At 42.1% G+C, this 27,412-nt stretch overlaps 2 protein-coding genes across 2 annotated transcripts in view; both read left to right on the top strand.

Annotated features, from left to right (window-relative positions):
- EFCAB5 (EF-hand calcium binding domain 5) overlaps positions 1-14,085 on the top strand; it is a gene marked incomplete at its 3' end in the record, with an annotated part of 31,820 nt that extends 17,735 nt beyond the window's left edge. Inside the window, exons 7-19 of the mRNA XM_084219253.1 lie at positions 267-366; positions 1,066-1,890; positions 3,021-3,220; positions 4,444-4,600; positions 6,622-6,911; positions 7,548-7,720; positions 8,444-8,669; positions 9,363-9,515; positions 10,691-10,788; positions 11,555-11,808; positions 12,152-12,381; positions 12,569-12,665; positions 13,958-14,085. Coding sequence (XP_084075379.1) covers positions 267-366; positions 1,066-1,890; positions 3,021-3,220; positions 4,444-4,600; positions 6,622-6,911; positions 7,548-7,720; positions 8,444-8,669; positions 9,363-9,515; positions 10,691-10,788; positions 11,555-11,808; positions 12,152-12,381; positions 12,569-12,665; positions 13,958-14,085 — 2,931 coding nt within the window. The remainder of the gene's footprint in view (positions 1-266; positions 367-1,065; positions 1,891-3,020; positions 3,221-4,443; positions 4,601-6,621; positions 6,912-7,547; positions 7,721-8,443; positions 8,670-9,362; positions 9,516-10,690; positions 10,789-11,554; positions 11,809-12,151; positions 12,382-12,568; positions 12,666-13,957) is intronic.
- Positions 14,086-15,128: 1,043 nt separating this feature from the next.
- On the top strand, positions 15,129-26,604 carry NSRP1 (nuclear speckle splicing regulatory protein 1). The gene is made up of 7 exons (XM_084218895.1): positions 15,129-15,166; positions 16,326-16,413; positions 21,375-21,431; positions 21,589-21,720; positions 22,251-22,458; positions 23,044-23,152; positions 25,026-26,604. The coding sequence occupies exons 1-7, from the start codon at positions 15,147-15,149 to the stop codon at positions 26,050-26,052; spliced, it is 1,641 nt and encodes a 546-aa protein (XP_084075021.1). The 5' UTR covers positions 15,129-15,146; the 3' UTR covers positions 26,053-26,604.
- Positions 26,605-27,412: the final 808 nt, after the last annotated feature.

Below are 27,412 nucleotides of genomic sequence, written 5' to 3'. Positions count from 1 at the left end.
ACAATTATCTCACTGTAATTTGTCAAGGACATGGAAAAGGAAGAGCCTGCAAAGTAATATGTGTGGAGAGTTTCAGTTCAGCCCAGAAGAAATTTTTGCCTCTATGAAATAAATTAACTTCTTTGGAATTTGTAGTGATGTTCTGGTAATGGATAATTATCAGCCATAGGTAATTCTTGGCTGATGGTGCCTTTGTAGTGCTGCAAATGTTGATGTAAGTCAAAGAACCACAGGAAAAACCCAATAATTGTAATCTTTTTGTCTAGGTTGGTGTCTTGGATAGACAAAAAATACTGGCCCTGCTGAGACACTTCTATGACAGAAGGTCCGTGACTGTAAAGTGGCAGCTCTGCAACCCCAGAGAATGTGAGCACATGGGATGTTTCAGTTGTGGTTAAAACACTGGGAGTGCACACAAGGCTGGATGGTTCAGATGTGTTTTATAAGTGTTACCAGAAATGAACAGAGCCCAGAAAAGGGACCCAAATGACTGCTGTGACCTATACACCAGAATAGGCAAGCATTTTCGGCAAACTGTGATGCATTGTTCAGAAATGTGTCAGCATCCAAAGTTTTCCTTGCTACAAATTCTGAAGTACTTTTTGGGAAATAGAATTAAAGAAAGGCTCTTTCTGAAACAGTTGTTCTTTCTTACTGGGCAATATTAGAAGTCAATTTTGTGTTTGCACTAAAATACCTCCAGAAAGAAAAAGAAAAATGAAGGGAATCATCTGCATGAAAGTAAAATATTTTAAAGATATCAGACATTAATTAATTGCTGAGATCAAATGCAAAGTGAATTATATCTCTCCTTCTTAGTGTAGAGAATGATGAAATATTTATTTCAAAGGAAAAGTGGTGTAATACATAGCCAGAAGAGCAGATCTCTGCAGGCAAAGACATTATTCTGATTTTTGTGTTCCTGAGATGTGTCTTTGCAGAAGATACTTTCTGGTAGTTTGTATTTACTTGCCATTACATTTTTTCTTTAAATTTTCTTATGCAATACTAGAGAACATAAAACCAGTAGGCACTATCAGCTTACACATATTTTTTCTGTTTTAGGGCCAATGATTGAGCTGCAAAATATTAATCTTATGGATTTCTGGGGAAGCCTTGGTGACCAGGAAGTTTGTGAGGAACTCAGTGAAAGTTTGATCTTGTCTGAAACGGAAATTTCTGAGGGAGAGATTTTGGAATATGAACCTGTAGATGATGATAGGCAAGAGACTGACAGAACGAGCACCAGTGTTACAGAAGGAGCTGTTGAAGAAATGGGCATAAGTGAAACTGAGGCTGACAGAATGAGCACCAGTGTTACAGAAGGAGTTGTTGAAGAAATGGGCATAAGTGAAACTGAGGCTGACAGAATGAGCACCAGTGTTACAGAAGGAGTTGTTGAAGAAATGGGCATAAGTGAAACTGAGGCTGACAGAATGAGCACCAGTATTACAGAAGGAGTTGTTGAAGAAATGGGCATAAGTGAAACTGAGATTGGAGGAATTTCCAAGGAGGAAACTGAAGCAGCAGAGCCAAGTGCTTCTGAAGTGAGCGAGGAAGGTGAGGATGCCATGTCAGTAGTGGCAAGCACTGGCCTTGAAGCTGCTGATTTGGATGGGGAACCTGCATCTGGAAAACCAGAAGAATCCATCCTGGTTAGTGAGCCTGAGACAGAAACAAAACCAGAAGAAGATTATACCTCAGACAGAGAACCTGGATCGGAAGGGCACGTTAGTCAAGAGGACAGTGGAGTTACAGGGACATCGCCTGAAGCTACAAGCACAACCTCAGGAGAGGGAGTTGTGACAGACACGGATGTCACTGATTCCCAACAGGACGCTGCAGAGGCTGTGTCTGACCAACAGACAGGCTCAGAGACAAGACTGCAGGGTGAGAACCTTCTGCATGACCAGTGTAAAGTACTTTCTTTTTTCTGACAGACCTTAATCATATTCTATGTATGTGTTTAGATTGGTTTAACTACAGGGCATTTTAAATCCATTTCAAAACCATGTGAGTGGTTTCTGAATAGAGAAGACCATAAGCTATAAGCTTTGCTATCCTCAGCATGGTGTTTTCTGCCAAGGTTTCAGAGCTTATTCCTCTCACAGGAGGCAGGTGAGTCACTTTGCTGGTGATCTGTATTCAAGGCCCTGAGCAGACACTTTAATTCAAGTAGGGACTTTGTGAAGCAGCAGCATTTTTATAATAAGGAGAAACTTTATGTTCTGTTTCACTCTGTAATATTACCATAGCAAAACAGGAACCTGAGCACATTTAATCTAGAAATTACTCAAATAACTTTTAGACTGTGACTGCCTATAGGGAGATGTGCTATGAGATCATCTAGCAGGAACCTTTTATTTTAATCTCTCACTGTGTTTCCAAAGGATGATCCTACTTCATTGCTACAAAAGCCTTTGTTCTCAGAAGGCTGTGATCAGACAACTGTGTTTCAAAGAGGTATTTTCTTAAACATCCTAGAAGGGCCAACCTCCTTGCTAGCACTCTGTGAACACCCTTGTGTCTCATGGTTTAGAACACTGCAAGAATTGGGTCTGCATTGTCTGAACAATCCAGTGACAGGTTCATTATGTAAAGCTGATGGTAACAGCACTCTGGTACCTACAGCTTTCTGTGGTAACTTCCAGTGCACAGCACTACCCTGTCCTTCAGTCAGTCCTTGGATGTGCATCCTGTTTGTCTGGGGCAGCAGTCCCTCAATGAGCTCTTTGTCTCAGACAGCCCCCTGCTGAGTAACAGCAATTCCAGCTCACCTGTAGTCAGGGTTTGACCTGGCTGTAGGATGGCATCCATGCCAGACTGGATCTGCAGAGCTACTATTAGAGCAGTATAAGCAGATTAAGGCCTTTACTCAGCATGGAGTCAGTCTGTATTCAGCTGTAATTTCCCTGGATAGGAAGTGCAGGATTGAGGCTGTGTTGATAGCTGCCACGTGGTTGGCTTTAGGGCAGTATTTGGCTTCCTGTGACACACTGCTTTCTGCCTTTCAAACTCAGGTACCAGTGAGGAAGAGATTCAGAACCATCAGGATTCTAAGAGGTTTGCTGCAAGCTGCCTCACCCTGCCACAGTTTGTACAGCTCATGTACAATTTTGTTGGTGAAGACGTTTCTCTGCCTATTGTGAAGAGGCTTACTGCATTTATCAAAGGAGAATACAAACAGACAAAAGAGGAAAAAATGAAACAACGAGAAAAAGTAAATATTGATAAGTTTTGCTGATCCCATGTCCAAACAAAAACCAAGCAAATGCCCACAAACACTTTGCAAAGTCAACTGTTAATCTGATGCTGGCAGAGCTCTCCACTTGCAGCCTTGCATCCCCTGTTCCTTCAGGAGACCTTTTACCCCTTTGTTTTTATAGAGATGCTCCCTCCCTAGCCCTCAGCTCTGGAAGTGATGACAGACTCATCCTGTTAGAGGTTGTCTGTCTGTCCTAGAGCTGGACTCAGTGAGACAACAGTTGATAGCTAATTGTGAAAGAGCCCAAAACATTCCATTCTGCTTATTCACCTTTAAATTAGCCAAGAACTTGATCTCTGACCTACTGCATTGGCATGTACATAGGAGGTTGTGGATGTTTGGGGAGGATTTTAAAACAAGTGTGTTTGGGTTTGCTATGTGCATGGCTGGATGTGAATGTGCTCAGGCTTATTTGGTTTTAAGTTACAAGGTGCTCTTGCCATGAGTTGTAAAAAAAATATTCTCCTTCCTCATGCCCAGCATCAGTGTGCCTCATATCACTTCAGGTCTGTTTTGTGGTGCATTTCTCTAGCTGTGTTTTCCTCAGACCTCCTTCTGGTTTCCCTCTGTGCTGCTGACCTAATTTAAATGAGATATTGGGTCTGATGGCTCCATAGTCCTCACTGAACACAGCACACACTGCCAGTATTTTGGCCTTTGAGTGAATTCCACTCCAGCCAGTTATCCCTCTGTGCTGGGTTTAGAGGACAAATGGTAACATGTGTTTGCTTGGAGCCCACACACTTCAGGGCAGCACCAGCAAAATAAGAGTGTACAGAAATATGAACTGTCACATCTCTGGATGTCACTGACAAGGCTGTGGTTAGCTCTTGCTGGGGAGACATTTGTGTTCTGGGAAACTTGCACTTACCTGAGCTGACATCACCTTAAATCCAGCACAGGCTTCATTTGTTCACTGTGAAATAACTCTCTGCAGTGCTGGTCCTACCTGGTAAACTGAACTGTCACCTGTGGTTAGTGTTTCTAAGTTATCTCCCAGGTTTAATGATTCATCTCTAGGTCTGAGCCGTGTATGTACAGATTTGGCCTGGCCCACAGGAATGAGGTGATTGGCACAACCACTGCAGAGCATCCACACTTGTGTAGTGTCCCCATTTGTGTCGTGTCCAGCATCAGTGTCCAGGAGTTACCAAACCCCAGCTGTTCCTCTGTTGCAGATTCACCACATGTCTCACGTGGCCCAAAGGAAACACCTTTTGGAGGCACTTTTTGAAAAGTGGGACAGCAAAGCATGTGGGTCCCTGGACCTGGAAGAGGTGATTGCTGTTCTGAGCACATTCAAGGGACACATGGGGAAAGAGGCCTTGATGACAGGTAAGGAAAAATCTCTGCTCTGTGAGAACACAGGAGGCCTTCAGCCATTCAGTGACAGGACTAATGAGGCTGCTGCAAGCACCAGTTTGGTTTTGCAAGCAGTCATAAGCATACAGTATGAGGTGTAAAATGGGAAGGAACAGTTACCCAGACCTATTTGTTAATGCATTGCTCCATCCCCTCCTCCTGTGCAAGATTCCCAGGCAGAGGAGTAGCCCAATGCTTTAATGACACTGGGATGAGTTGAAAAATTATTTCAGCTGTAACATGCAATGTATACATGTGATATGGCAGTGAAAAAGCACACATAAAGCCTCAGGACATGTTTGCACTTTTAGTCCAGTCCATCTGTGTTATCCAGCTATTTTTAATAGATACATTTTGCTGTGCTTCCAGCAGGAATGTACCTCACAGGAGAGAACAGCTTTCCTTATAGATCTCAAATAGCCTGTAGTTATTCACACTGTCACACAGCTCTTATGAATTACAGAGCAGCTTTGAGTCTCACTTCTCTGTTGGTTATTTCACTGCATAAACTTAGCAAATTTGGTCCTTGATAGAAAAGACTTGAGTCCAGCAGAAGTGCTGCAGTAACCTGAACCTGTCTGGCAGCCTTGTGCACATTAACACGTGGGCATAAGGTGCTCTGAAACACTGTATTAGCAATTAAGAGCATGTTTGCATGTGTGCTTGGGTGGACAGGTACGTTTTTTTCATCTCCATGCTCATCTTCATGTTGCTTGTTCTGCTGCAAATCACTAAAAATGGCTCACTTTGGCAACCACCAAAATCTCTTTATCCTTTAGCTCACTGAAGGCAGCTGGTGGGGTGGGGAGCACACCAGTATGTCACTGTTAATAATCTCCAGGCTGTCCAGCCAGGAGAAACTGGCAGTTCATTGCTCTCTTGTATTCAAAGCATGCCAGAACATACCATGGAAATATGGAAGGACACAGTCCCTTCCATGAAGGGCTCATAAACTAAAGGACAAATAAATAGAAAGGGAGTATAGCAAAATCAATACCACCTAGCAGGAGCATGAATTATTTCTAGCAGCCTCAACCTAATGTCTCAAGGGTGTGGGACAAGCAGGTTTGGGGGAAGGGTTCACAGACATTGCACTTCTCCTGGATGGAAACAGAGTAAAAAGTGAGTAGAATTATTTGATTGTCCTTGCAAGTGAAAAGTGTAACATTAGATATAAAGGGGAAAATAATTCATTATGCTGTGGCTCAGTAGTGAAGGAAGTGATTATAGCACATTCAACTTCATGTCTATTTTTTTCTGCATCCCTTTCTTCAAAGTGAGGAGAAAGTGGAGGTAAAAAGCCAAATATTTTATATGATCAAAAAAATTCTCCATCCTAGTTCTGTCAGAAAATCAGAAATTAAATTAGAATACTGAATGTTCCTTAGATGATGGGCTGGATAAGTCAGCATTAAGCATCATGGCCCCACCGTGATTGAGGCCAAGTTAGTACTTGCTACTTCTTCAGCTAAAATCTGTGATAGTGATGATCAAATGGTTTGGAAGGCACCTGTAAAGATCATCTAGTCCAACACCCTGCCATGAGCAGGGACATCTTCGGGTCCAACAGGATTTGAAAACGGGATGCAGAAAGAATGATGGAAGCATCAGTCACAGAGAGGGAGCCAGGCAGTGCCTGCACGTTGCTCAGGCTGTGCAAGAGCACCCCCGTGAGCCCAGGCCGGGGCTGGGCAGAGCCTGCGCCGCGCTGGGACAGCGTAACAGACCAGCTGCGGAGTTAAGCAGCACCAGGGCTATGCAGGACTCTTTGTCACAGGAAGGAAGCAGGCATCTAGAGAAAAGGATGCGTCCAGTCTGGAAACTGGAGATTACCTGCTAGAGTGCCCACTTCCATGTAGGAGACACCTAAAAGTAACCTAGAAGGATAGGCTGGATGGACTCCACCCAAAGTCCATTTAGGTCTTGTTTCATGTTTTGCAAAACTGATCAACTAAATTTCCCCTGTCTTATTTTATATTTTTTTTTCCTACTAGCAAAGGAAGAGCTTTGCTCCCAATACCAACAGCTCAGTAAAGTGGGGAAGCTATCCTCAAAGGCATTCCAGATCTTCCTTGAATTAATTGCTTCCAAGTTCACTGGCAATGAGAATGAAACTATGGATGACTTGGTGAGTTTCCTGACCACAAGTGTGGAAAAAAGTCACATCAAGAGCTTGCAAAGCTCAGCCAGGAGGAAATGGCTGCAGGATATCCAGAAAGCGGCCGAGACCAGCGGAACGAGCATGGAACCAGTGTACAAAGCAGTGATCAAGGCCCTGTCCCAGGTAGGCATCCTTGCTCTGCCAGTACTGAAGGAATCTCAGGGATAATTTTGTCTCACTTGTGGAAGAGCTGATTCAGGGCAGATCTGGAAATCCATAGTTGTCATTTTGGAGCTTCTGAAATGAAACCCATCAGAGTCGGTTTGGGACAAAGATGGTTAATTTGTAGTGGTAATAGTTTCATTTTTAATTTATGGCTGCAAGTTTAGCTCTTTTTCTCACCATTAAAGCCATCCTCAAAGCCAAACTTCACTCAGTGTAGCTGAAGTGCTCTTTCAGTATTGTCTAAGTTTGTAAATGTGGCAACTCTGGTACATGTTAGGTTTTTTTTCTTAAAGGAATCTCTTGTTGGAGAAGAAATCCATAGGACTTTTTCTTAGACACAAATTATAGTTAGGGATTATTTTTCTATTTACTCCTCCCCATTAGCAACAGGAAAAAGGAAATCAGTTTCCCTTGCCAATCAAAATACCAAGTGTTTGTGCTTGTCACAGAGACACAGCCCACGTCATGGGGTTGGTGACACACAAACTCGGTGACCCAGAGCAGCATCTCACCAAAATTAAACAAGTGCTAAGTGCTTTAATGAAGTGCCAGTGGCTGATGTACAGACTGTAATGGGGAACATTTGGTTGCTAGGACCTGCAAGCCCATGGGAAGAACAAGACAGTCAGTGTATATATTGCCCTTTTGGAAGAGAACCAGCTCTCCCCAGAGCAGGGACAGGTTCTCCTGCGCTACGTGGCCTGTACTGAAGACAATGCTCCCTACATCCTAAACCGAGTACTGCACAGAGAAATGAAAGGAGTCAGGTAAGAAAAGCTGCAAATACCTGTTCCTTTTCCTCTAAACTGCTTGGAATGTATGGGGCAGTGTTTGGGATGCTCTGGAAACTGAGGCTGATGGAGTACTCCAGAGAGGAAATCTCCCAAGAGACTGTTGTGAATGATCCAATATCCTATACATATTCTGCATGGTCTGCTTAGAACTGCTCTGTTTGGGATTTCACTCCTTTCCTTGGGGAGATTAGCTCACAGTCTAATAAATCTCATCCTTTAGCAAATGTCTGTGGCATTGGGCCTACATTTTCTTCTTTAAAAATTAATTCCCTTATGCCGGTTTATATCCACAGGATATTTTTGAGAACAATGCCTTTCCTTCCCTACTATTTATGCTATAAACAGCTTTCATGCTTCTTCACTTGTCACTTCCAAAAGCCAGACATATTTGTCTCTTTAAACATTGCTGCCTCTAACATATTAAATGTAACTGCTGCTTGCTCCTGTATTCCTTTCCATTCCATTCATTAGCTGATGTTTTTAAAATGTTCTAAGGATGAAAAGTGCCTCTTTATTACCACTGCCTTTGGGATGCAAGTGGTAAATGTGGTATTTCTGAGTGTGGTCATGGTATGGAGCTCACACCTTTCTTCTCTGGTGCCAGAAAACAGGGAGAGATCAAAGTTGCAGTATTTACTGTTTCACTAAAGGTTTTCTGCTCCTCCTGACAAACCTCGTCATAAATTTATATTTCAGCTTTGCAGCCATTGAGCAGGGAAAGCCAATCTATGTTCCAAGAGTTCAGCACCATGGAAACATTCACTTCTGGAGTTCTGACGACTCTGAGGAGAAGAAAGGTTCACTCCTGGTGCTGCCCCTGTATGATGCTCATTGGAGAGTTTTTGGCATTCTAGGACTTGACACTCTTCGGGACCAGAGTCATAAATCCATCTTTCTGACCCATGAGATCAGTTTCTATGAGGTGGGCACCATCAGAAAGCAGTTTGTTCCTCCAGCCTGCAAAAGAACTTGTGAATTTTACATGTTTGTTCTGAGTAAATGTAAGATGCACAAGTAAAAACATATCTGTGGGTCCCCTTCTGCAGTATATGGTGAAAGTGGTGTAAGGAGAGCACCTTATCAGTACCCTGCTGATTAGCATCTTATCTGAAATTTATTACGAGGTATCACTTCATCAATAATTTATGTAATCTTCTCCAGACTAGGATGTTAATTTACCTTTTGTGCAAAGTCCAAAGGTAGCAGCTTTTATTTCCTGAAGCTCTCAATCTCATATTGGTGTTCACTTCTATAAACCTTACTTTTTATGTGGTGGAATAATTAAAAGTGACAGCTCTCCGTATTTCTTTGCGATGCTCTTTGGGATCAGCCTCACTGTGGATGCATCATCTGGGCAGCAGGGAGCGCAGCAAGCCAACCTTACCGGTCCATTTGGCTATTTCCACTAAAAATCAGCTCTGTCTGGTTAAGGACTTGGCCGTGACCGAGCACTGAGTACTTCAGGGCATCATTTGATAAGGGACATTTCACAGTCACTTTTCCGCTTTACAAATTCTGATTAAAGCAATTTGTTACAACATGAACATTTCCCCAGCTTTTTTCCCCAAAATTGTGTGAAATTGTCTGGCTCACTTGGAGGATTTTGCTTTCACAGGGAGTTTGCCATGCATTCAGCAAAGCCTACCACCACATCTGCATGCGGGAAAACGTCCTGCAAGTGGCTGTCACTGCTCTGGACTGGTTGTATCCCAGGACACCCAGCATCCACGCTGTCACAATCTATCTGGTGGAACCTGGCACAGACGAGGTACTGCAGAGAAAAGGTCTGGAATCATCAGGGGCTCAAAGGCTGCTTTAGAGAGGAAATGCCATCTCCAGCTGCCTGTGTTTTTCCAGTGGTTTTATCATTAAAGCTGAAGCCTGCACAAGATTCTTGTGCTTGCTCATGCAACAAAAGGGCTACAAAGGTAGAGATGGAAGATTCCCTCTGTAAAGGAGATTCTTCTTCATTCTTTTCATCGCCCCATGTAAAAGAATTCAAGAGCACTGCTAGTATAACCCTTTCTCCATATGAAAAGGGTGTATTCTCCTACTTCAGTGCTCACTGCTGCATAGCAACCAATAGAGCAGAACCCCACACCCATCCATCCCTCCATCCACCCATCCATAGCTTTGCTGTCTGGGACTTCCACTAAGGTAAATGCTTCTCTCTGGAGATCCTCTGCATGTCAAAATTATGGTATTTTACAAGGACAAGAGAATGTTCCAGCTAATATATTAGCTCTTTCTTCTGAACTTATGTCAGCAGCCAAGATATAAATACAGCTCAGGAAGTGACTGGTGCCTCTACAAGCCAGCTTGTAGAGGCAGCCCCATCCCGTGCAGGTCATATTCCAGTTGTTCAGCAGGCACTCAGGCCCTGGGAAGCTTGTCACTTCATGTACCAGTGAGTTAAGAAGACAAAAAGTATATGCAATATTTAGGACTGATCCCGTGTCATCCCAAAGTCTGTATGACATCTGCTGCAGTCATAATTCAGCTGCTTCCTCTGATAAGCATGGTTTATGTTGGCACTGTTCTGTTGTCAGTCCAGGCTCAGCACTGTTCCCTTGTTAGCTGCCTGATAGCCAGGTCACTTGGTCCCCTCTGTGCTTTTCATGTGTCAAGACACACTGACACAAACATGACATGAGAAAGGACTCAAGAGGATGGGAAAAAGAATGGAAACCTCTAGGCCTGTGGGTGTTCCTCAGTGTAGAGCCTGGGGTGGATTAAATAGTCTGGCTGAGGGAGGTCCAGGGCACATTCTTCACCCATCTCTGGGAATAAAACTTAGCAGCGTTGGGAGATGTCTTTAAACAATCCCATTGCTCTTGAATGTACATATGAGTTTCCTATAAGAAATAATTTCCTCCCTCTCCAAGGTTCAAAATGTCTGCTCCTTTCTTGGATGCAGCTAAACCTTTCTTTTGTCTCTGTCAGAACTATGCTCTGTGCAAGATGATCACTACAGATAACACAGGAGAAAAGGAAATCCACAGGTCTCCCGTTGTTCTCCTCAGAGAGGAAAACCTCCTCAGGTAGGCTCCAGGACCTGCAATGGGACAGGTCCCCTCTGCTCCTTTACTCAACCTGCACCAGGCTGACCCACATTACATGAAGCCCCTGGTAGAGCAGCCCTGAGAGTGTCTGGCTGCAGCTCTCTCACCATCAAGGCTTCTGGTGTGTATGCACAGGGCACTGAACTGTGAAGGGCTGGAGGAGTATTTTCTCTTTGACTGCAGGCTGCAAAAACTCCTAACTTAATGCTTACCAGCTGAGCTGCCAAGGTTTGCAGGATTGCAGCCTTCACTGAACCGTTTTGCTCTTTAGAACAATCTGTATTTTTTCCTGGCCATATTAGTCTCATTTCCTTCCATTCTCTGTTTCCTTCCACTGCCAAGATCCTCAGACTTGTCTTTTAAGTAATTCATCCTTGTTGTCAAAGTTGCCTGAACAGCCATTTGCAGTTCCAGCAGCTTTTTTTACTTTTTATAGAACTGTCTAGAACAAACGTCAATGCAGTTAGAAACAGCAAACTGCTTTTAAAGCAAGATTTGTTAAATTCTCATGATTTTCAGCAATCACCTTGACTAAGTAATATTGTGTTCCTAGTGCTATTTTTTCCTTTGTGTACATGCCTTGAATGATACTTAGACCAGTGCAAATTTCAGTTCAAGGAAACAAACTATGATTTAGTAATGTAATACCCTTATTTTAACAACAAGAAATGAATGGCATCTTAAATACCCTGAGTAAATCACCAAAACAAACTAGGATTGTAAACCCTAGCACATTTCATTTCAGAGATTACCTGTTCAAGTGCACAGACAGTTCAGAAGTCACTCTCACTTCTATCTATGGAGAACACCACATTGCAGTACCTCTCCATGACCTATCAAGACAAACTCTTGGCATATTTGATATCAGCATCGGCCAGCTCAAGAGATTACCACCTCAGGAACAGATAGACCTGCAGAAAATGCTAAAGATGGCTCAAGCTGCCTGCTCAGAGATCCTGCAGAGGTTTCTAGAGGAAAGAGAACCAACACAAGTTCTGGGTACTGTGCATACAGATGTGAGATAGTTTTTTGGGGTGAAATGAGGAATCTCAGTAAAATTGTATTAAAAGTATCCTTCGTACAAGTATGGAAAGACAAATACAAATCCTTGGTATATATAAACTACTCCCGAGCAAGTCTCCGAGCTTAGCAGAGTGGAGTTAAACAGAATGGGCAGATTTTAACTCTGGCTCACGGGGTACTTGGCGCTGAAATCAAAGGTGTGAAGCAGACGCCTTGTTGCCCTCAGGGATCTAGCACATAGACTGTCAGTCAGTAATGTAAGTCCTGAGTAGCAGATGTTTCTGAGCAGCTTCTTGAGCGGTTTTGTTTTTGATTCCAGAGGCAGAACGTGTGGCACATATGAGGCATGCAGGGATTCTGTTCCACCGGTTCATGCTGCAGGAGCTGCGTGAGTGTGTCCTGAAACTCAGTGCTGAGAGCTTTGCTAGAATAAAGAGCTGTGCAGAACCCCCAGCTCTGGTGCACGAGGTAGTTAAGGCTGTGCTGCTGCTTTTGCATCCAGACTGGAAGGACTCGGAGGAGATTGAGAGCTGGAGTGAGTGTAAACTGGTGAGAATTCAAATGGTTGAGTTTGTTTTCTATTCTTCCTCCTTCAAGAAGACGCAGTGGAATTTGCCAAGGGGGAAATGGCAGTGAAATAATTAATTGCCTATAGATTTCCTATATGTTTTTCATCTATCTTTTATTCTGTAAGCTTTTCACAAAGCCCCTAATCTTTTTGTTCTCTGTATTGCAGAAACTCGATGACAATTTGATTCAGGAGATTTATTGCTTTGATCCAACTGCTTCATCTGTGCAAGTTCAAGCAGAGCTGCTGCTGGACCTCATCACTGGTAAATATCATAAACCCATTGGGAGGTTACCAGGCACAGTTCAACAATGAAACTGTGTCAATGGCAACATTCCCCTGAGTGTTTTTAAGGGCCTTACTGCAGAAATTAACTTTGATTTCATAATAGATTAAACAACAGGTCCTCAATATCGGCAGTATTTTTTGGTCAATAGAAATCAACCTGTTAAATTTAGATTCACAATTCACTGCCTTCAGGAAAGGGGAGCAGATCAGCTTTGAAACCTTCCAGAACAAGTGATCTCATTGTAAACCTCCTGATAAGCATGAAAAATGAGGGTTCTTTTGGCAAGTAGTACGCAAAGACATATGAAGAATGATGGTTCTTTTGGCAAGCAAGTCTGCTTCAGGCCTCTGTGCCCTGCCCTGGGGACTGACCCATCTCCAAACAGGAACACACAGTGTGAGCCCTCCTCTTCATAAACACCATCTGCCAAGTGCTCAATGTACTCACGGGCCATAGACAGGAGCTCTTTGTCAGTCTGTCTTTTTCTCCTTTAATGAACGTGAGCTTTTTTTGGTGCCAGAGCAGTCAAGAAGCTCTTATTATTATTTGCAATATCTCTGTAAGAGAAATGACTTGTTCTCGTTGAGACCTCTCTCTTTGTGATCTAATACCAGCCTGAGAGGCCTGTTAAAAGCCAAATGTGGACAAGAGTTATTGCTTTAGCTGGGGATATTTATCAACAGTACCCTGCCTGCTGATAAAGAGTAAACACTTGAGGCAGTGATAGTTCCTTTTCATGTGTTCTCCTCATATATATTAAACTAATTCACTGGAAAGAACAAAACAGGCCTAGAGCTTCCAGTTTTCTGACAGTTAGGGATGCTGATGTAATTAGATTAAAGAATGTAGCTTTGGAAACTGCAGATGTGCTAGGAGAGGTTGGTTTGCCAGGATGGAACCTATTCTGACAGAGCACTGTCAGATCAGGGGTGTGAATGCAGGTATAACTCACAGTTATGGGAATTCCTTTAACATCAGGTAATGTCTATATGTTCCAAATATAAGTGCTGGTTTAGCATTAAAATATAGCAGAACACTTTGTACAACAGTCCACCCACTACAAAATAAGACAAATTATAGTGGAAAGTCAGCACTTGACAGGTCACTGTCACAATATAGCTGTGTGCTTTTCAAAGCATCACCATTCCTGGAATTACTGGATTCAGGGTAAACTCTGCTGAGAGGATGATTTTCTGTTCTTGTGGCAACAATGCCCGTGGTTTTGACTTTCCCTGTTGTATTTCCAGCTGTTTTTTTTTTTTTTCCAGGTGTCCCTCAAGCAGCAGTGTGGCAGCAGGACTCTGCTCCAGCCCAATACCTGTACCAGTGGCTTCACACCTGCCTGGCACTCGTGGAGATCACAAAGAGCCAACACACTGAAAAAATCCATCCTTAGCCCCTTTTGGCATCCAGTTCTACTGTGCCTCCAATTAAATATCTTATTTTCTCATCTAACCCTTGTGATTCTGGTGTTTCACATATTTTATTAAATTAACTGTTGATTTTCTATTTTTTATGCATAGGCACTAGTATTTGTTGTTAAAATGGCTTAAATCTGTTAGGGATTATTAGTTAAGATGATAGGGAGTCTGTTAAGGATTACCAAGAAATAGCAATAGGAACATTAAAGGGAAGAATTTTGCAAGCATAGCTACCAAATTTTAAAGGCTTAATAAAAGCTTTACGCGTTTTTAAAATTAATTCTGATGGGAAAACAAGAGGCAGGGACATCTTTATGGCTCCCAAGTTACAAGGCTCATAAATGATACAGCAGTAATTTTCAAGGTTCAGTCTCCTTAAGGGACATTTTAGGAATAATTTAAAATAAAGGCTGTTAATCAGCATTTTGTAACATTCTTCTGAACACATTGCAGAACACGCAACACTATTAATATAACACAAAAAGATTTCTTACAGGGATAAATCTTGAGATCACAGCAACTGCACTGTCTGCAGTGAGATTTAATCTTTCCAATAACGTCCCTTTTGGCAGAATCACTTTTTTAATAACATTTTGGGAAATTAAACTCCTCTTTCAGTCTTTAGCGGGAAACAAGCGGCAGGTCGGTGATGGGAGGAGGTACCAGCGTGGCTGCTCAGCCTCGGCCCCAGGAGCGTTTCGGGGGCTTTTCCCCCTCAGGGCTTCTCGCTCCTCAGCACCTTTCCCACCGCTGCCCTCAGGCGCCCCCGGCTCCCCGCGCCGCTGCCCTCAGGGAGCGCCCGCCATCTCCCTTCCCTCATCAGCACTTTCGCCCCTCGACAACGAGCTGTTAAAAAAATCCCCCGCCGCTTCCAGCCCCCTCCGTCCGCTCTCCGCTTCCCTCCCGGAGCGGGACCGCGGCACGGTGCCGTGAGGGTCTCCAGGGCGGGCGGGGAAAGTGCGTGGGGAGGACTCGGCCGCGAGGAATCTGCGGCCGCGGAACGGCAGCGGCTGCGCGGGGGAGGCGGCCGGACAAGATGGCGGCGCTGGGCAAGCAGTGAGTGCCGGCAGGGCCGGGCCGGGCGGGCCCCGCCGGGCCGGGCCGGGGGCAGCGCTCGGGGGGGATTCGGGGCCGGCGCTGAGGGCGGGGGCGAACGCTGGAAAACTCTTGCCCAGGGACTCGCTTGTCCCAGCTGTCCGCCGCGCGGCCTCGCTGTGTTGGCCTAACTTTAAAACTGTGATTATTAAAAACAAGCAGAACTCAAGCAGCGGGCAGGCGCTTGAGGGTGCGGGGGTGTTTTTCACTTTTACGGAGGAGAATCTCCTCAATGTTCCCTCACACCTTCCACCCTCGGGCACCGGCCCCTGCAGCCGGGGCTGCTGCTCGGCCTGCGCGGCCGGGTCGGGCGGAGCTGAGGGCGGGCTCAGGGCTCACGGGAGCAAACAGCGCTCCCGGGAATTGTGTGGTACCCCCAAACAGCGCTCCCAGGAATTGTGTGGTACCCCCAAACAGCGCTCCCGGGAATTGTGTGGTACCCCCAAACAGCGCTCCCGGGAATTGTGTGGTACCCCCAAACAGCGCTCCCGGGAATTGTGTGGTACCACCAGAATGGGGGATGTTCCAGTCGGTTCAGCCGTACACCCTGTGGCGAGCTACTGACTCAGTGATGGACTCAGGGAAAGGCAGCTGGGCGAGAAATCCTCGATTTAGAGGTTGCTCAGCACCAAAAGGAAGTGGGTTTAGCACAGAGATGGACTTTGTCAGCAGAAGAGTTGCTTGTGTGTGGTTAATTATTGCAGCATGACATAATCTGACTGTAAATCTTGTCCTTTGCCATAGCACCTGTGGTTACATTGCCAGCAAAACATGAAATGACAGTACTGCAAATGGAATAGTGCTTGGTATAGACTGAAGCTAAATCCCTTCAGATTAAACAGTAATTTCTTCTCTGAGAGAGAAAAGAACTTTGGACAGGTGCGATTTGTGTCCTAATTTAGGACAATCATTGCATCCAGAAACTTTGCATGGCAAGAGACAGCAGTAGCTCTGGGAGAAGCTGTCCAGTGTGCTCTGCTGCAAAGGCTGCTCACATATAACTTCCATACATTATGTTGATGCTGACCTTTTACTTCTCAAATGGTAAATGGCAGATCTTTAGTTTGAAATGTGCTATGTTGTAAGTGATGCTAAAGGTAACTTTTTTTTTTCTCTCTAGATATGGGCTTATTATGCCCAAAAAGTTGCCACAGAAAAATCTTGTTTCAAAGAAGCTCTCGGTGTTTGCAGATGAGTCAGATGAAGAGGTCAGTTCAATTTTCTTCTGAAATTTGCCCTGTATTCTGCAAATTTATTTGTGTTCAACCCTAATGGCTGCATCAGGTTTTGGCAGTCATTAGGATATGTGTCAGCATTTTGGATTTGAGTGTGAAACATGATCTGTGTTTTCTTTAGTACACATTACATGGAAAGTGATGATTTTTTGTTACTTTCTGTCAGCTCTTCCAGAAATTCAGCCCATGTGACAGCCTGTTTGCCAGCGTTAACTGTAGCTTGTAAAGAGATTTGTTGGCTGTCACTGGTGAATGCCTGCAAATAGAAAGACCAGTAGTAATCAACAGGTCTCACTCAAATACTAAGTGTGGTAGTTATGTGTGTTTTATCCTTTAGCTCATTCCACTCAGATTTGGTGTAATTGATTTTATGATGTTCATACTGGGAACAAAAACAAAGCTGTACAACCCAAAAGTTCTACAGCAAGAGAAGATGTATGATATTGTTTGAGAGTGTTCTTTTCTATAATCCTAAATTTTTAATTTCTTTTAAAGTATTAGATTCAAAATACTCTCTCTGTACCTGCCCCAGCAGAGGGCACTGTGTGCTGTGTAAATCCCACCTGGATGTGCTGCTGGAAACAGGGGAGGTGCCCAGGAACAGGCTGGGATATGGGCTGGGCTGGAGCCCTTACAGAACCCTGTGCTACAAACGTGTTCTTTCTTCCCTAGAGCTTCACTCCATGCTTGCTCTTTTGTGTGGTTGAGAAAAACAATGCTAATAAAGCATCAAATAATTTTGGTCGGCTTCTGACTCGCCAAAATATTTACTTTTAAAATCTGTTTTTATTTTAATGAACTATCAGTTGTTAATTTTATGTTACAGAATGACTGAATGTAGCAATTCCCAGCCCGTGTGTACCTGGTTCCATTAGAAAATCTGGAATGTTGCTGTTGAAGGTGTCTGAGCTCATGATTTACAGGGCAGGAAAGGGCTGAGGACCGTTCTAGTGATGTCCACTCAACCCTCAGTATGAAACTGCCTCAGTGCAGCTTACAGGAAACAAATGTGTTTTAAATCCCATCTCTTCCCTCTCTTGGCTGTGATCGTCAGAGGTGCATCCCTCCACTGTGGCTGTAAAGAGAGGCTTTCCTTTAGGAACAGCTGCTGGAGGTGGTAATGGAGCACTTCCCCTCTTAGATGGGGTTTGGTGTCATTCTCTGCATTGAGGATCTGACCCCACGTTTTCCAGATCCCAGGAATAAACTTCATTTAATCTGTTGTCATTAAATGTTGTGTGGTAGGTTTGGGAACCTCCCTAGGGGATGTCTTGTATTTTTTCACTTCTTCATTTTCTCATAATATCTTAACATTGAAACAAAAGAATGAATGTTAATAATTCTAGTAAAATAATATATGATGCTGTCTGCCAGCTTTTAGCTTAACATCTCAAGTATCCTCCCTTTCAGAAAAGCTGTCCAAGTCTGTTATAAAACCTTTTAAAAGTTGTTGTGCTCATCAGTATGGTACATACCCAGCAAAAAGTAATAATCTCATAACTGCCTTTATCAAAGAAGATTGTTTTTTTTTTCCTTAAATCGGTATTACTTTATTAGTTCAGTAATGATTTCAGAGCTTTTCAAGATAGGGAGCAGCATTTGGGAGGGGTTTCATTTCCTGTCTGCTACCTTATCAGTCAGAACTACATCTCAAATGTCTGGAGATTATGTATTTTTAACTGAACTCTAATAAAGTTTGTGCTGGGAAATCTGCAGACCTGACTTGTCTGTGATTATATATTAGATACCAAACTTCTGCTCCCTTTTTTTTAATGTTACTATGCATTTTTCACTCAGATTTTGCCTCTACCCTTGCTGAAGGAATTTGGATTTTTTTTTTTTTCCTTGTAGTTAAGTACATTAATGGCTGTTAGTTGCTGAAGATGGTCTTTGTGTTAGTTCATAAGAAACAGAGCATCTGGCATGGAAATTTTCTGGAAATACAGTGTTGACTGGGAAAAGGTGGCTTGTCAGTCTGTGTGATGTTCATTGTTCCTTTTTACTTTGGAGCTTAGTTGAAATTATCTCTAATAGCAGCAGATAAAATTTCTGGTTTGTGATTGCACCAGAATTACCCAGTGTATGTTCCTGTACTGTACCAGTCTTTCAAAACTGATTTGTTAATACAGGATGAAAAAAATAACTGTAAATAGACCTCAGTAGGTGCTAAATTCGGGAGGGAAATTGTGAAGCCAGTGTGAAGAGTTCTGTGAATGTATCAGCTGGATTTGGTGGGTTTTTGGTGACCACCTACAAGACAAATGGAGTGTTTAAGCAGGCAGAAGCTGAAAATAAGCAGAAAACTCTATCTTCTTGTAGGCTCAGATTTTTAGTTTTGCTTATGGATGCTTCCATTCCTTTGCAACTTTTCAAAGCAAAAGTCTGACTAAAAGGATTTGCTGAGTAATTGATGTTGGTGCTGACCAGAGTTTTTGCAACAGTTTGCATGCAAAGTAAGACTGTGTAGAGTAAAGGGGCTCCTAGAAAAGAGTTATCTGAGAAGGAGGAAGTGGAAAAGAGTCAAGATGATGTATGTAAAATCAAGAATAATTCAGAGAAGCAAGGTGATGTTGCCATTTCTCATAATATGAATAGTAGGGTTGTGCTATGGAATTACCAAGTAACTGGTTTAATCTAAACAAAAAGAAGTTGTGTGGTCAAGGTGTGGAACTCCTTGCCACAGGATATTGTGGCATGACCAGAAATAGAAATGGATTAGTCAAATTAAGGGATGCTCTTGATGTCAAACAATGGTTCAGGTGCATCCTTCAGTTCAGGAAGTCCTTGATCTGGTTTCTGGAAACTAGGATGGAGTGCTGAGAAAAGCTAATTCTGTGTCCATGTCTTGTTTTTCATGTTCATTCTCTTGATCTTCTGCTGGTAGCCATGACTCCTATTGTGTGTGAATTGAGAGGAATCTGATGCCTTATGTGATTTTTGTTTTTTCACTCCATGAAAACTGGAGTCTCATGTGCAGGTTGTGCTTGCATTGTACAGTTCTCTGTGAGGACAGGCCATAAGGATTCACTCCTAAATCCATGTACATGAGGGTATAAGTGACTCATTTTAGAGTGAGAAGGAGCTAAGAAATGGAAAGAACCATGAGAAATGTTAGGAGATTGGGGTAATTAATTTTTTGATTAATTTTTTTTAATAACCTTTCAGTTGTGTACAAGCTGTCTTCCATGGTCTGGTAGCAGTGGTAGACTGGAGAGCCTCATTTCTCAGAGTTCCTTGATTTGAAAGGATTTTATGTCCTTTCACAGGATAGGGTTAAAACATTTTCTCCTTTCAGAAAATATTGAACTATAAGCTTTGTGCTTCAGAAGAATAGCTTGACTAGAGGGAGGGAAAAAGCATGAGACAGATTGCTGAGCTTATAGGGCCTTTAATAAATGGGCAGTTGATAAGTAAAACAATACAAAAGGACGGGAAGTTCTCATCTGTCAGAGCTCAGAGCACAACAGGAAATTGTCCACCATAAACCATTGGGGAAGGTGTTTGTTTTCTGTAAACTTACTGCCAGTCTGGAGAAATGGCAGATGGACTTCTTTACCATCATATGTCCAATAATGAGGATTATGTATTATGTTAGTGTTTAGCTAATCTTTGTAATCAGTGCATTTATTCCATGTAGGCAGTCAAGGAAAACATCCTAAGCAGGCTTTCAAATATTTTGGTGGGATAGAGCTTGTTCTGTAAATGTAACTGCAGAATCTGTTTTGTTTTTCACTGAGCCCCTGCTTTCTGGAATAGTGCAGGGGAGATTCTTCACTGTTGAGGTACCTTTTTGTTAAAACAGTGTAAGAGTTTCCCACAGAGGAAACCTTCCAGGTGACCCTTAAATTGCCAAACAAAGGACCATCCTCTTTCTCAAGAACCAGGAGGAAATGGAGATTTTCTGTGTAAAGCTGATGTGTGTTCTATGCTAATTTAAAATGGCTGTTTATGGTTTATACTGACTCATTTATAACCCTTTCAAAAGAAGGTGTATGTTATAAAATTAACTACAGCATTGTAAACTATTTCTGAACATTAGTTCTTCAGAACTTAAGAGTGTTGAAAGCAGAGGTAAACATGAGATGAATGAAGCCAGGATTGTTGTAGGTTTTAAACTAAATAATCCACTATCTACTTCCCCCAGTCAACCAACCAACCGATCAGCTACATAAATAAATAAGGGACTGTATTCAATTCTAGTCCAAATAATCAGGAACAACAAATTACAGAATATCTTTGCCTTTTTAAAATGTGATACAGAGCATGTATTAGTCAAAGTTGCAAAACTTGGGAAGTTGCCAAAATTCAAAAGGATTTTTCCTTCCTATTTCTGCTTTTTAAGATTAAGAGATATTTAATTACATAAACAAAGATACAAGTCCTGCCATTACAGTGGATCTGTTTAATAAACATTATCTATTATCTATTGGTTGAGAAAAGATAGATATGTAGTTTAGGTCAAAACTAATTAAAATAAAAAAAGTAAATAAAATGCAAAGCATTTTTGTAGAAGACAGTATGATTAGAAAACATTTTTAATAGGGATCTGTTTCTTCCTAGGAAAGATTAGTATTGCTATTTTGTGGCATGCTTATCTTGAGAAATTAAACAGTAACATTTGAAGTACATGCTGTTTAGCTGTGTTCTTATTTCTGAAAATACACAACTAATGATACAAATGAGACTTGAAATAAATACCAAATCCTTGCAGAATTTTGTATGTAACTATGAATACAGTTTTTCTTTTTTCATGTGATTGTCAGTATCTCTGCTTGTGACTGCTACATCTCTGATGAACATGCAGGAAGAATTCAGTATTTTCTGAATCACACCTGTCCATAAATGGACTATTATATAGTTGTTTATTAGAATTGTGGAAAGAGAATCTGTGACAATGTAATTAATTTTCTTTCTGCAATGCATCTGTCCTACAGCCAACTGTTGGGGAAAGTCTTCAAAAAGAGGCATTGAAAAAGCAAGCAATGAAACAGGTAAGGGACTATTTTTAATTTACTCTCAATGTTCTGATAGGTAAGTTTATGCTATAGATCTATTTAAATTATAGGAATCAAATATTTGAAAATAGTAAAGATTACATTGTTATTATTTTGACATCTTTTCTTCTCCTCCTCCCTGTTTTTGTTTTAGACTAAACTGGAGATTCAGAAGGCTTTAGAAGAAGATGCTACAGTATATGAATATGACAGTATTTATGATGAAATGCAGCAGAAGAAGAAAGAAAGCAGTGCCAAAATGTTAGCGGGAAATGATGACAAAAGGGTCAGTACCTGAGAATGTATCCTGTCTGTTCAGCTCTGTCTGCTTGGGGTAACCATGACTGGTTAATTTGTAAACTACAAAGCATTGCTGGATTATCTGGCAAGTGATACTTTCATTGTTACTTATTCTTGTTCATTTCGAGGCTCTTGTAAGATTCAGGGGATCAAAGGAAGCTTCGCACTCCTTAAAAGAAGGGCAAGGCTGTTACCACTAGGAAGAAAGAAGGATGAAAAATCAAAAAAACATTTATTTTCATTTAGAGTAAAAATTCTCCTGGTCAAAGATGGGATGACTGTTTTGATTGAATACAGCAGCCTCTCTTGGTACTGAGAAACCTGCTGTGTCAGGGATCTGAGAGGAATGGCAGTTTGTTTTGGCTAGCTGTCAGTCAGAGGGAGAACATTAGAGTAGCTCCTGATAGTTTTCTTCCATTACCAACTTAATTCAACATCTCTATCAATCCCAACTTGTGTTTTCTCAGCCACCACAATTACCTCTCAGCATGGTAACTTTTTTCCCTTCTACCTCAGCCCAGATACATCCACAATATCCTCAAAGCAGCTGAGATTAGGAAGAAGGAACAAGAAAGGAGAATGGAAAGAAAAATTCAGAAAGAGCGTGAAATGGAAGGAGGAGAGTTTGCAGACAAAGAGGCTTTTGTGACTTCAGCCTATAAGAAGAAGCTGCAAGAAAGAGCTGAGGAGGAGGAGAGAGAAAGAAGAGAATCAGCTCTCGAGGGTGAGATTTATAGTGAAATAATTGTCCTGAAAAAGAAGTAGGGCCTTGTACATGATGTACAGTATATTCCTCTGGTGGTCTCTGTGTGAGGGTTGAGATAATTAAAATCAAAGAGGACCTGATCAGCAGATCCTGAATCAGATCAATCTCGGTCTGTTACTTTCCTTTGCAGGTGTTACACATGTAACAGAGGAAGCTCCTCTTTATGTGTCAGTACTGTTTGGGTTAGTGCCTTAATTTTTGAGGGAGGGTCTATTGTTGAAGGAAGACTCATAAGCCTGGTGTACAGTGATGTTCCCAGTAATTACCTCAGACATTCTGGCCAGGATCAGGAGTAGATGTTAAGCACAGGATGTAGGATCATCAGATAGATTGGGCTGGAGTGGACCTCTGAAGGTCATCTGTTCCAGCTGCTTGCTCCAAGCATGGTCTGCTGTGAGGCCACATCAGGTTACTCTGAGCTTTTTCCACTTTGGATTTGAAAACCTCCAGGATGGAAATTGCAGTTGTGGTGGCGTGTGCCAGTTGAGAGTTGTGTGTGACGAGTATTTGTGACACAGTAAATCCAACCTCCCTTTCTTTCAGCATACCTGGATGTGACCAAACAGAGGGATCTCAGTGGATTCTACAGACATCTTTTAAACCAGCGTGTGGGGGAAGAAGAGATGCCTAAGTGCAGCTTCCGTGAAGCCAGGTAGGATGTGATTCCAACAGGGTTTCAGGTATGAAAACCAGCACCTGGCTGTTTGTGATTCTGTATTCATTGGAAGATTAGACAGAGCACTAAAGCAGTGGTAGGGTAAACTGGTAATTTCATACAGCTGATCAACTGAATTATTTGGTAAATAACTAATGATCATCAGTGACACAGAAATGAAACAAGCAAGACAGGGATGCTGTCTGAAAGGTATCAAGAGGACAGTTAGGATTGTAATCCTGCTTGGTATTATTCTAACCTACGTTTCCTTTGGTTTACTTAATATTTAACAATCTGTATAAGTTACACATTTTGAATCATGAGGAGGACAAGAGGTAAAATAGTGAGCAGAGCAGTAAGTCATAGGAAATGAATATACTATGAATTTCCTGTAAAGAACCTGTCTCTTCACTTTGTACTTACTCCACTTTTAGTTGCATAAAAACTAAATTGAGTGTTGATAGTGTGGTAAAAGGAAATGAATCAAATATATGCGAAATCCAGTGGAAGTATTTTGAAATCTGAGTATGTGAACATTCCAAAGCAAAGTAATGAGATGAGACTGAATTATTTAGGTGTTTAACATGGTAACATTCTGCCTTGTGGATAAATGTGATGAAGGGATATTTTCTGTATGCAGCAATTGATAATTTGAGACAATTAACTCAGGTTAAGCCTCATTTGATAGAGGTTTAAAGCATAGATGTCACAAGAGTTTGCTATCACAAATAAAATGCAGCTTTCATCAAGAGATCTTCTAGGTCTGAGATTGTATTGTTAGAAAGTAAATTCTTAGCCCAAGTGGAGAAAGTGATCACTGAAGTTTCTCAGCTGCCTGAAGGAAGGGAGTTCTCCATGAAGTCTTCAGGATGATGTGATTTTGTATTGTATAGAGAGCATTTGAAATGATGTTTTTTAATCTTACAAATTAAGGAAACTTCCTTTAGTGGCACATACAATTAATTCAGAGGAATTCAGGGGAAACAAATTGTTCTGTAGATGGTGTTTCTAGCTAGGCTTTCAAATAAACTCAGGTGTGTATTTTAATTTTGTTTTTATTCATGGTGATACAGCAGGGTACAGAGAGAAAACAGCTCCATTTTTAGATCTCAGAAGTGTCCCTAAAGTGAGTCCCACCTTTGAGTTGGATTACTAAGTAAATTACCAAACTTTTCAGTGTAATTTATAGTCATTGTTCATAGGCTGTCCATGCCTTCACGCATTCAGCAGACACAGAACCTCACTGGTGCTGACTCATGAGACAGCCCCACAGGCTGTTCCTGGAGCTGTGTGATTAAATGGAAGAGACGTGACTTGTGTGAGTGAACATGGATTTCCTCATCAGCCAGAAGAGAATGGCAAAGCATAACCCCCTCCATGAGTCAGCATTTTGCATGTAAGAATATTTGAGCTGTAAAAAGTTACTAATTTCTGTCTAGCCACAAGTAAGATCTTCAGAAGTACTGGATCAAAAGAACCATGTTCCTCTCTCTGTCCACAAAACACACAACCTGCTTCTTCTCTGGATAATTATTTGATGGGAATAGAGGACCAAACACATAGGAAAACATTTAACTTGCTAGCAGGCTTACACAGGAACACAAATCAGTGGTTTTTTCCTTAGATGGAGACTGCACATACTTTACCATAGTCATACTCTTTTAGCTAAATTCCTCAGCTCACATTCACCAGTGAGACAGATATGGATACTTTGTGCTGGAATCCTGGAACCTGTGCCACAGACAGATTTGCTTTCTTAGACTTTTCAGGAGCATCTTTTGCCTAAGTCCTGACTAGAAGTCAGTTTTAGAAAAGCCCAAGATTTCAGGCTTTTTAATGTTGTTATTCTTTTCTAATGTAAAAAATGTAGGATAAAGGAAGAAAAACCTGACACTCAGGATGAACCCAATGAAAGGAACAAAAGCCCCTCGGAAGGACAAAGAATGAAGCCCTCTAAGAAAGAAAATAATCCAGATGCTGATACCGACCTAGGAACTGATAGTAGTGATGATGACAAGAGACACAAGCATAGTAAAGTAAATTTGAAAAAGAAGAAAAGAAGGGAGAACTCTGTGAGCAGTGAAGAGGAGGTTAAACATCACAAAAGCCAGCGGCATTCCAGGTCACCAAGTTCATCCAGTGTGGAGGAAGAGCCACGCACCAAAGCCCAAACAAGTCACCAGAGGGGAGAGAACAGGCCAAGCAGAAGGGGAGGTGATGAACAGTACAGGGAAAAGGATTATGAGAGAAGTAGGACCCATGAAAAGGATCACCAGAGGGAAAGGGAAGAGCGACACAGGCATGGGGATCACACTAATAGAGATCACTACAGGAGGAGGGAAGATCAAGATGATAAACAAAGGGGGAAGGAAAGAAAAGAGAGGGAGGGGCATGGCAGAGAATGGAGGAGGGCAAAGGAGAGAGAGGAGAAGGGCTCAGAGAAGGAACGAGAGAAAGAAAGAACCAGAAATGATAAAGATAGATATAATGACAGAGAGAAGGAGAGAGGAGAGAAATACAGAGAAAGGGAAGATCATGCAAAGGAGAGGAGAGAGAAATATGGCAGTGAGGAAAAGAAATACAGAGACAGGAGAGAAGGTACTCCTACATCTTTGGAAAAAGATGGAGATAGTGATCTGGGAAAAGAGAGAAAGGGAAAAGACAGAGAGGTGGATGGGAAAGGAAGCTCCAGCTCTGGAATGTCTGAGCAGAAACGTAAAGTTGGAGAAGAAGGGGAGAAAGATGAGAAGGAACAAGCACAGAAAGCACCTGAGACCCTGAGCAAATTTGCCAAAAGGAGCAACGAGGAGACGGTGATGTCAGCACGGGACCGGTACCTGGCCCGGCAGATGGCTCGGGTCAGCACCAAACCCTACATTGAGAAGGAGGAGGATTGATGGCCCTGGGCTGGGCACAAACACCTGGGCTGTCAGCCGAGAGGAAAGGCCACTGCTGTGCAGATCCTTGTACAGGAAAGGCTATCCTACCTATTTATTCCTGGCTTTCCTTTGAGATGTGTGTCCCTTAAGAAAACAACTTTTGGGATGGATCAGTGGGTCTCTTGACACACACCCTTAGTCTGTCTGTACAGGTGAAATGTTAAATATGGCTGGCTGTCCACCCTGCCCTTCAGTAGCATGTCCTTGGTACATGAAGATTTTGGACAGACCTGGGAGTGTTAAACAGTGTAAGGTGAGAGTGCATCCCCCTGCTCCTTTCAGCGGCCAAAACAGTGAGCTCTGCTTTAACAAAGGTGTTCTCAGCCCTTAGGAGGGCTTGTTGCCCACTACTGCTCTCAAAAACGGGAAGCAAACCTGTAAAATTGGGTGAAAAAGCAAGAAAACCAGCCTGAATAATGAGTGAGTTTTGTAAGATATATGCATATTGAGGTATGAATTTTGTATTATGTGTGGGTTTTGGTCTGCGGACCTGATGTACAGAAACAGTTAATAAAGTGTAAGATACATATTGGATTAAATGTGTGGGTCTTTTTTTATGTGTAGGTTATTTTCCTGCATCTTTTTTGCATGGAATAAGGTAGATGAGTCTGTTTTCATGTATTACAGTTGTATCAGTTTGTTAAGTGATATTTTAGATTGGTCATATGAACCAGATTCATATTCAAGAATAAAATTATCTTCCAACTAGGTAAGTACGATGTCTGACAGGGGTCATAGCTTTTAGAATACATTTCCAACACTTTTATAATTGTTTCTTTGATTTTGTTTTGTTGTAAGTTTATCACTTTTATGCTAGAGCAATGTGTACTTCTATATTTAAAAGAAAAAAGGTTTTGAGATTGGTGTTTCCCTAATGATTTTTTTCAGCAGACCGAGCAATGATACAAAGCGTGAGCAAAATTAAATGCAAATTCTGCCACTTTATAAAAGCTTGGAATGAGTTTTATATGTCAGCTAATCAAGTAGTTAAGCACATACTCCAGTGTGGAACAGTTTGGTTTTGCTGTTCTGTGTAATCAACTGTAATGAGCTTTGGTTCTTCTGTTGAAATAGAATGAAAGTGTTTAGCAGTGGGCCAGGGTTCAAACACTGAGGGAAATCCTCTGCTTTTTGTCAGAGGCCTTGCTGGCATTGTAAACTGGACTAGATGTTCTGCTGTTACTAAATTCTTGAGATTTTTATCTTTGCTCTTCCCAGAAGAGAGATGCACAAGAGACGTCTGCAGATGGTTTATGAATATTAAATTTATTACAGTAACAGTTTACAGTACAAGGCACATACTGATGACTTACAATCA

The sequence above is a fragment of the Fringilla coelebs genome (genome assembly GCF_963513975.1).
Source record: "Fringilla coelebs genome assembly, chromosome: 20".
NCBI lineage: Eukaryota > Metazoa > Chordata > Aves > Passeriformes > Fringillidae > Fringilla > Fringilla coelebs.
This window is presented reverse-complemented; position numbering and strand designations above follow the sequence as displayed.